General features: G+C 49.0%; 1 protein-coding gene across 1 annotated transcript in view; it reads right to left on the bottom strand.

Moving 5' to 3' along the window:
• The window catches only part of LOC129839533 (broad substrate specificity ATP-binding cassette transporter ABCG2-like), a 37,767-nt gene that overhangs the window by 20,614 nt on the left and 7,153 nt on the right, over nucleotides 1-10,000 (bottom strand). Inside the window, exon 5 of the mRNA XM_055907047.1 lies at nucleotides 9,144-9,171. Coding sequence (XP_055763022.1) covers nucleotides 9,144-9,171 — 28 coding nt within the window. The remainder of the gene's footprint in view (nucleotides 1-9,143; nucleotides 9,172-10,000) is intronic.

Here is a 10,000-nt window from a genome sequence, read left to right as displayed (position 1 = left end):
CAAGTGTCTGCTGTACGCAGATGACCTGGTGCTGCTGTCTCCCACTAAAGAGGGGTTACAGCAGCACCTAGATCGTCTTCACAGGTTCTGTCAGACCTGGGCTCTGACCATTAACCTAAAAAAAACTAATATAATGATATTCCAAAAAAAGGATGACAAATATAAATTCTATTTGGACACAGTTCTTTTAGAACACACCAAAAACTACACATATCTAGGACTAAATATCAGCAACTGTCACGCCCTGGCCTTAGTATTCTTTGTTTTCTTTATTATTTTAGTTAGGTCAGGGTGTGACATGGGGAATGTTTATGTTTTGTTGGTTTTGGGTGTTTATTTGGTAAAGGGGTTATGGGGTGTAGTATATGGGTTTGTGTTGAGTGCAGATGTCTAGCGTTGTCTATGTATGTTTAGTTATCTAGGAGAGTCTATGGTTACCTGAATGAGTTCCCAATTAGAGACAGCTGATTTCGGTTGTCTCTGATTGGGAGCCTTATTTAGGGTAGCCATAGGCTCTCATTGGTTGTGAGTAATTGTCTATGTAGAACGTTTGTAGCCTGTGTGTGTATGTGCACAACGTTATTTAGCTTCACGGTCGTTTGTTGTTTTGTATAGTTTGTATTAAGTGTTTCGTGTTTATTTTTCGTCATCTTTTAAAATAAAAGAAGATGGCTTATTTTCCAACTGCTGTGTTTTGGTCCGTCAATCCGCCCCACGATCGTGACAGAACTACTCACCCTTATAGGACCAAGCGGCATGGAAAGCGGCAACAGGACCCACCTACACAGGATTCCTGGACATGGGAGGAGATACTGGATGGTAAGGGGCCGTGGGCACAACCTGGAGAATATCGCCTTCCTCGTGAAGAGCTGGAGGCAGCTAAAGCCGAGAGGAGGCGATATGAGGAGGCAGCACGGAGACAAGGCTGGAAACCCGTGAGTACAACCCAAAAATTTCTTGGGGGGGGCCTTAAAGGGAGTGTGGCGAAGTCAGGTAGGAAACCTGCGCCTACTCCCTGTACTTACCGTGGAGAGCGAGAGTACGGGCAGACACCGTGTTACGCAGTAGAGCGCACGGTGTCTCCTGTACGCGTGCATAGCCCGGTTCGGTACATTTCAGCTCCACGTATCGGCCGGGCTAGACTGAGCGTTGAGCCGTATGTCATGAAGCCGGCCCAACGCATCTGGTCACCAGTGCGTCTCCTCGGACCGGCGTACATGGCACCAGCCTTACGCATGGTGTCCCCGGTTCGCCTACATAGGCCGGTGCGGGTTATTCCACCTCCCCGCACTGGTCAGGCGACGGGGAGCATACAACCAGGTAAGGTTGGGCAGGCTCGGCGTTCAAGGGAGCCAGTACGCCTGCACGGTCCGGTATTTCCGGCGCCACCTCCCCGCCCCAACCCAGTACCACCAGTGCCTCCTCCACGCACTAGCTATATGGTGCGTGTCTCCAGCCCTTTACCACCAGTGTCTAAACCACGCACCAAGCCTCCTGTGTGTCCCCAGAGTCCTGTGCGTCCTGTTGCTGCTCCCCGCACTAGCCCTGAGATGCGTGTCCCCAGCCCGGTGCCACCAGTCCCGGCACCACGCACCAGGCCTACAGTGCGCCTCAGCCGGCAGGAGTCTGCCGTCTGCACAGCGATGACTGAACTGCCCGTCTGCCAAGCGCCATCTGAGCCATCCGTCTCCCCAGCGCCATCTGAGCCATCCGTCTCCCCAGCGCCATCTGAGCCATCCGTCTGCAATGAGCCTGCAAAGCCGCCCGTCTGCCATGAGCCTGCAAAGCCGCCCGTCTGCCATGAGCCTGCAAAGCCGCCCGTCTGCCATGAGCCCACTGAGCCGTCCGCCAGACAGGATCTGCCAGAGCCGCCAACCAGACAGGATCTGCCAGAGCCGCCAATCAGACAGGAGCAGCCAGATCAGTCAGCCAGCCATGAGCAGCCAGATCCGTCAGCCAGCCATGAGCAGCCAGATCCGTCAGCCAGCCATGAGCAGCCAGATCCGTCAGCCAGCCATGAGCAGCCAGATCCGTCAGCAGCCAGATCCGTCAGCTAGCCGTGAGCAGCCAGATCCGTCAGCTAGCCGTGAGCAGCCAGATCCGTCAGCTAGCCGTGAGCAGCCAGATCCGTCAGCTAGCCGTGAGCAGCCAGATCCGTCAGCCAGCCGTGAGCAGCCAGATCCGTCAGCCAGCCGTGAGCAGCCAGATCCGTCAGCTAGCCGTGAGCAGCCAGATCCGTCAGCTAGCCGTGAGCAGCCAGATCCGTCAGCTAGCCGTGAGCAGCCAGATCCGTCAGCTAGCCATGAGCAGCCAGATCCGTCAGCTAGCCATGAGCAGCCAGATCCGTCAGCTAGCCATGAGCAGCCAGATCCGTCAGCTAGCCATGAGCAGCCAGATCCGTCAGCTAGCCATGAGCAGCCAGATCCGTCAGCTAGCCATGAGCAGCCAGATCCGTCAGCTAGCCATGAGCAGCCAGATCCGTCAGCCAGCCAAGGGCCGTCCCTCAGTCCGGAGCTGCAGTCCCTCAGTCCGGAGCTGCCATTCCTCAGTCCGGAGCTGCCATTCCTCAGTCCGGAGCTGCCATTCCTCAGTCCGGAGCTGCCATTCCTCAGTCCGGAGCTGCCATTCCTCAGTCCGGAGCTGTCCCTTACCCTGGTGCTGCCCCTTACCCTGGTGCTGCCCCTTACCCTGGTGCTGCCCCTGACCCTGGTACTGCCCCTGACCCTGGTACTGCCCCTTACCCTGGTACTGGCCCTTAGTCCGGAGCTGCCCCTTAGTCCGGAACTGCCCCTTAATGCAATGGGGTTAATGTGGAGGGGGGTCATTTGGAGGAAGCCTAGGAGGTGGTTATGGACTGTGGTGACGTGGGGACCACAACCTGAGCCGGAGCCGCCACCGTGGATGGAAGCCCACCCAGACCCTCCCCTAGACTGTGTAATGGTGCGCCCGGAGTTCGCACCTTAAGGGGGGGGTTATGTCACGCCCTGGCCTTAGTATTCTTTGTTTTCTTTATTATTTTAGTTAGGTCAGGGTGTGACATGGGGAATGTTTATGTTTTGTTGGTTTTGGGTGTTTATATGGTAAAGGGGTTATGGGGTGTAGTATATGGGTTTGTGTTGAGTGCAGATGTCTAGCGTTGTCTATGTATGTTTAGTTATCTAGGAGAGTCTATGGTTACCTGAATGAGTTCCCAATTAGAGACAGCTGATTTCGGTTGTCTCTGATTGGGAGCCTTATTTAGGGTAGCCATAGGCTCTCATTGGTTGTGAGTAATTGTCTATGTAGAACGTTTGTAGCCTGTGTGTGTATGTGCACAACGTTATTTAGCTTCACGGTCGTTTGTTGTTTTGTATAGTTTGTATTAAGTGTTTCGTGTTTATTTTTCGTCATCTTTTAAAATAAAAGAAGATGGCTTATTTTCCAACTGCTGCGTTTTGGTCCGTCAATCCGCCCCACGATCGTGACAGCAACACAGGTAGCTTTCACATGGCTGTGAATGAGCTGAGAGACAAAGCAAGAAGAGCATTTTATGCCATTAAAAGGAACATCAAAATCGAAATTCCAATTAGAATCTGGCTCAAAATGTTTCAATCAGTTATAGAACCAATTGCTCTATATGGCAGTGAAGTATGGGGTCCACTCGCTAATAATGCATTTACTAAATGGGACAAACATCCAATCGAAATACTGCATACAGAGTTTTGCAAGACTGTATTGCAAGTACAAAGGAAAACTCCAAATAACGCATGTAGGGCAGAATTGGGCCAATACCCCCTCCTCATTCGAATAGAAAAAAAGAGCCATCAAATTTTACAACCATCTAAAAGCAAGTGACACTAAAACATTCCGTCACACAGCTCTACAATGTCAAGAGATGAAACCAGAGAAGAGTCCCCTCAGCCAGCTGGTTCTGAGGCTCAGTTCACCAACCCAAACCAACCCCATAGAGCCTCAGGACAGCCCTCAGAAAATCTGGCCCAACCAAATCACAAAACAAAAATAAAAATATATCACCTATTGGAAAGACACCACAAAAAATCAAAGTAAACTTCAATGCTATTTCTCTCTACACAGACAGTACATGGTGGCAGACTATCTGACTGATAGAAAACATTGACTAGGTACAGACTCAGTGAGCACAGTCTGGCAGACAGACCTGGATGCCCAGAGAGGACAGGCTGTGCTCACTCTGCTCCAGGGGAGAGGTAGAGACAGAGCTGCATTTCCTATTACACTGTGACAAATACTCAGACCTAAGAGAATCTTTCTTTCCCAAAATTATAATTCAATACAAAGAATTTGAAACTATAAAAGATGAAGAAAGAATCTAATATTTATTGGGTGAAAAGCCAAAATGTGCAGTTTTGGCAGCCAAATATGTGTCCTCCTGCCAAAGCCTGAGGGACAGCCAGTGAAAAGTGCAATGTAGAAACGAAGCGGTCTCCTGGTCAGGCTTCGGAGACGGGCACGTCGCGCTCCACTCCCTAGCATACTACTCGCCAATGTCCAGTCTCTTGACAACAAGGTTGATGAAATCCGAGCACGGGTAGCATTCCAGAGAGACATCAGAGACTGTAACGTTCTCTGCTTCACGGAAACATGGCTAACTCAAGAGACGCTAACGGAGTCGGTGCAGCCAGCTGGTTTCTTCACGCATTGCGCCGACAGAAACAAACATCTTTCTGGTAAGAAGAGGGACGGGGGTGTATGCCTTATGATTAACGAGACGTGGTGTGATCATAACAACATACAGGAACTCAAGTCATTCTGTTCACCTGATCTAGAACTCCTCAAAATCAAATGTCGACCGCTTTATCTACCAAGGGAATTCTCTTCGATTATAATCACAGCCGTATATATCCCCCCCCCCAAGCAGACACATCGATGGCCCTGAAAGAACTTTATCTGACTCTTTGTAAACTGGAAACCACATATCCTGAGGCTGCATTTATCGGAGCTGGGGATTTTAACAAGGCTAATCTGAAAACAAAACTCCCTAAATTCTATCAGCATATCGATTGTGCTACCAGGGCTGGTAAAACCTTGGATCATTGTTATACTATCTTCCGCGACGCATATAAGGCCCTCCCCCGCCCTCCTTTCGGAAAAGCTGACCACGACTCCATTTTGTTGCTTCCAGCCTACAAACAGAAACTAAAACAGCAAGCTCCCTCGCTCAGGTCTGTTCAACGCTGGTCCGACCAATCTGATTCCACGCTTCAAGACTGCTTCGATCACGCGGATTGGAATATGTTCCGCATTGCGTCCAACAACAACATTGACGAATACGCTGATTCGGTGAGCGAGTTCATTAGAAAGTGCATTGACGATGTCGTACCCACAGCAACTATTAAAACATTCCCAAACCAGAAACCGTGGATTGACGGCAGCATTCGCGTGAAACTGAAAGCGCGAACCACTGCTTTTAACCAGAGCAAGGGGACCGGAAACATGACCGAATACAAACAGTGTAGCTATTCTCTCCGCAAGGCAATCAAACTAGCTAAGTCCCAGTACAGAGACAAAATAGAGTCGCAATTCAACAGCTCAGACACAAGAGGTATGTGGCAGGGTCTACAGTCAATCACGGATTACAAAAAGAAAACAAGCCCCGTTGCGGACCAGGATGTCTTGCTCCCAGACAGGCTAAATAACTTTTTTGCTCGCTTTGAGGACAATACAGTGCCACTGACACGGCCCGCTACCAAAACCTGCGGGCTCTCCTTCACTGCAGCCGAGGTGAGTAAAACATTTAAACGTGTTAACCCTCGCAAGGCTGCAGGCCCAGGCTGCAGGCCCAGACGGCATTCCCAGCCGCGTCCTCAGAGCATGCGCAGACCAGCTGGCTGGTGTGTTTACGGACATATTCATTCAATCCTTATCCCAGTCTGCTGTTCCCACATGCTTCAAGAGGGCCACCATTGTTCCTGTTCCCAAGAAAGCTAAGGTAACTGAGCTAAACGACTACCGCCCCGTAGCACTCACTTCCGTCATCATGAAGTGCTTTGAGAGACTAGTCAAGGACCATATCACCTCTACCCTACCTGACACCCTAGACCCACTCCAATTTGCTTACCGACCCAATAGGTCCACAGACGACGCAATCGCAATCACACTGCACACTGCCCTAACCCATCTGGACAAGAGGAATACCTATGTGAGAATACTGTTCATCGATTACAGCTCAGCATTTAACACCATAGTACCCTCCAAACTCGTCATCAAGCTCGAGACCCTGGGTGTCGACCCCGCCCTGTGCAACTGGGTCCTGGACTTCCTGACTTGGTTATTACTGCATTGTCGGAACTAGAAGCACAAGCATTTCGCTACACTCGCATTAACATCTGCTAACCATGTGTATGTGACCAATAAAATTTGATTTGATTTGTAATGTCGATAATAGTTACCATCTTGTTTTGTTTTGTCTTTCATACCAGGTCACGTGTCTTCTCAGTCATGTTGAGACTGGTCTACTACCAGGTCATGTGTCTTCTCAGTCATGTTGACACTGGTCTACTACCAGGTCATGTGTCTTCTCAGTCATGTTGACACTGGTCTACTACCAGGTCATGTGTCTTCTCAGTCATGTTGACACTGGTCTACTACCAGGTCATGTGTCTTCTCAGTCATGTTGACACTGGTCTACTACCAGGTCATGTGTCTTCTCAGTCATGTTGACACTGGTCTACTACCAGGTCATGTGTCTTCTCAGTCATGTTGACACTGGTCTACTACCAGGTCATGTGTCTTCTCAGTCATGTTGACACTGGTCTACTACCAGGTCATGTGTCTTCTCAGTCATGTTGACACTGGTCTACTACCAGGTCATGTGTCTTCTCAGTCATGTTGACACTGGTCTACTACCAGGTCATGTGTCTTCTCAGTCATGTTGACACTGGTCTACTACCAGGTCATGTGTCTTCTCAGTCATGTTGACACTGGTCTACTACCAGGTCATGTGTCTTCTCAGTCATGTTGACACTGGTCTACTACCAGGTCATGTGTCTTCTCAGTCATGTTGACACTGGTCTACTACCAGGTCATGTGTCTTCTCAGTCATGTTGACACTGGTCTACTACCAGGTCATGTGTCTTCTCAGTCATGTTGAGACTGGTCTACTACCAGGTCATGTGTCTTCTCAGTCATGTTGAGACTGGTCTACTACCAGGTCATGTGTCTTCTCAGTCATGTTGAGACTGGTCTACTACCAGGTCATGTGTCTTCTCAGTCATGTTGAGACTGGTCTACTACCAGGTCATGTGTCTTCTCAGTCATGTTGACACTGGTCTACTACCAGGTCATGTGTCTTCTCAAGTCATGTTGACACTGGTCTACTACCAGGTCATGTGTCTTCTCAAGTCATATTGACACTGGTCTACTACTGTTGCTTTAATTTATTGTTGTTCTGATTAATATTGTTGTTGTTGTTAATGGTAATCCCATGTCCACTACTACTGTTATTATTGCTGTTGGTCCCACCATTTATTTATATATAAATATATACACTGCTCAAAAAAATAAAGGGAACACTTAAACAACACAATGTAACTCCAAGTCAATCACACTTCTGTGAAATCAAACTGTCCACTTAGGAAGCAACACTGATTGACAATAAATTTCACATGCTGTTGTGCAAATGGAATAGACAAAAGGTGGAAATTATAGGCAATTAGCAAGATACCCCCCAAAACAGGAGTGATACTGCAGGTGGGGACCACAGACCACTTCTCAGTTCCTATGCTTCCTGGCTGATGTTTTGGTCACTTTTGAATGCTGGCGGTGCTCTCACTCTAGCGGTAGCATGAGACGGAGTCTACAACCCACCCAAGTGGCTCAGGTAGTGCAGTTCATCCAGAATGGCACATCAATGCGAACTGTGGCAAAAAGGTTTGCTGTGTCTGTCAGCGTAGTGTCGAGAGCATGCAGGCGCTACCAGGAGACAGGCCAGTACATCAGGAGACGTGGAGGAGGCCGTAGGAGGGCAACAACCCAGCAGCAGGACCGCTACCTCCGCCTTAGTGCAAGGAGGTGCACTGCCAGCGCCCTGCAAAATGACCTCCAGCAGGCCACAAATGTGCATGTGTCAGCATATGGTCTCACAAGGGGTCTGAGGATCTCATCTCGGTACCTAATGGCAGTCAGGCTACCTCTGGCGAGCACATGGAGGGCTGTGCGGCCCCACAAAGAAATGCCACCCCACACCATGACTGACCCATCGCCAACCCGGTCATGCTGGAGGATGTTGCAGGCAGCAGAACGTTCTCCACGGCGTCTCCAGACTCTGTCACGTCTGTCACATGTGCTCATGTGCTCAGTGTGAACCTGCTTTCATCTGTGAAGAGCACAGGGCGCCAGTGGCGAATTTGCCAATGTTGGTGTTCTCTGGCAAATGCCAAAACGTCCTGCACGGTGTTGGGACTGTAAGCACAACCCCCACCTGTGGACGTCGTGGGCCCTCATACCACCCTCATGGAGTCTGTTTTCTGACCGTTTGAGCAGACACATGCACATTTGTGGCCTGCTGGAGGTCATTTTGCAGGGGCGCTGGCAGTGCACCTCCTTGCACAAAAGGCGGAGGTGAGCGGTCCCTGCTGCTGGGTTGTTGCCCTCCTACGGCCTCCTCCACGTCTCCTGATGTACTGGCCTGTCTCCTGGTAGCGCCTGCATGCTCTGGACACTACGCTGACAGACACAGCAAACCTTTTTGCCACAGTTCGCATTGATGTGCCACCCTGGATGAACTGCACTACCTGAGCCACTTGGGTGGGTTGTAGACTCCGTCTCATGCTACCTCTAGAGTGAGAGCACCGCCAGCATTCAAAAGTGACCAAAACATCAGCCAGGAAGCATAGGAACTGAGAAGTGGTCTGTGGTCCCCACCTGCAGAATCACTCCTGTTTTGGGGGGTGTCTTGCTAATTGCCTATAATTTCCACCTTTTGTCTATTCCATTTGCACAACAGCATGTGCAATTTATTGTCAATCAGTGTTGCTTCCTAAGTGGACAGTTTGATTTCACAGAAGTGTGATTGACTTGGAGTTACATTGTGTTGTTTAAGTGTTCCCTTTATTTTTTTGAGCAGTGTATATATATTTTGTATATATATACATATATATTTGATTTAGATTTTTCGATATGTATACTTTGACAATGTAAGTAATAACGAACCTACCATGTCAATAAAGTCAATTGAATTGAATTGAATTGAAATGTAGAGAGAGATGTAGAGAGAGAGAGAGATGTAGAGAGAGAGAGAGATGTAGAGAGAGAGAGAGAGATGTAGAGAGAGAGAGAGAGATGTAGAGAGAGAGAGATGTAGAGAGAGAGAGAGATGTAGAGAGAGAGAGAGATGTAGAGAGAGAGAGAGATGTAGAGAGAGAGAGATGTAGAGAGAGAGAGATGTAGAGAGAGTGAGATGTAGAGAGATGAGAGTAGAGAGATGTAGAGGAGAGAGGAGAGAGATGTAGAGAGAGAGAGAGATGTAGAGAGAGAGAGAGATGTAGAGAGAGAGAGAGAGATGTAGAGAGAGAGAGATGTAGAGGGAGAGAGAGAGAGAGATGTAGAGAGAGAGAGAGATGTAGAGAGAGAGAGAGATGTAGAGGGAGAGAGAGATGTAGACATGTAGAGAGAGAGAGATGTAGAGAGAGAGAGATGTAGAGAGAGAGAGAGATGTAGAGAGAGAGAGAGATGTAGAGAGAGAGAGAGATGTAGAGAGAGAGAGAGAGATGTAGACATGTAGAGAGAGAGAGAGATGTAGAGAGAGAGAGAGATTAGAGAGAGAGAGATGTAGAGAGAGAGAGAGATGTAGAGAGAGAGAGAGATGTAGAGAGAGAGAGAGATGTAGAGAGAGAGATGTAGAGAGAGAGAGAGATGTAGAGAGAGAGAGAGATGTAGAGAGAGAGAGAGATGTAGAGAGAGAGAGAGATGTAGAGAGAGAGAGAGAGATGTAGAGAGAGAGAGAGATGTAGAGAGAGAGAGATGTAGAGAGAGAGAGAGATGT

The sequence above is a fragment of the Salvelinus fontinalis genome, chromosome 40, assembly GCF_029448725.1.
Source record: "Salvelinus fontinalis isolate EN_2023a chromosome 40, ASM2944872v1, whole genome shotgun sequence".
Taxonomy (NCBI): domain Eukaryota; kingdom Metazoa; phylum Chordata; class Actinopteri; order Salmoniformes; family Salmonidae; genus Salvelinus; species Salvelinus fontinalis.
This window is presented reverse-complemented; position numbering and strand designations above follow the sequence as displayed.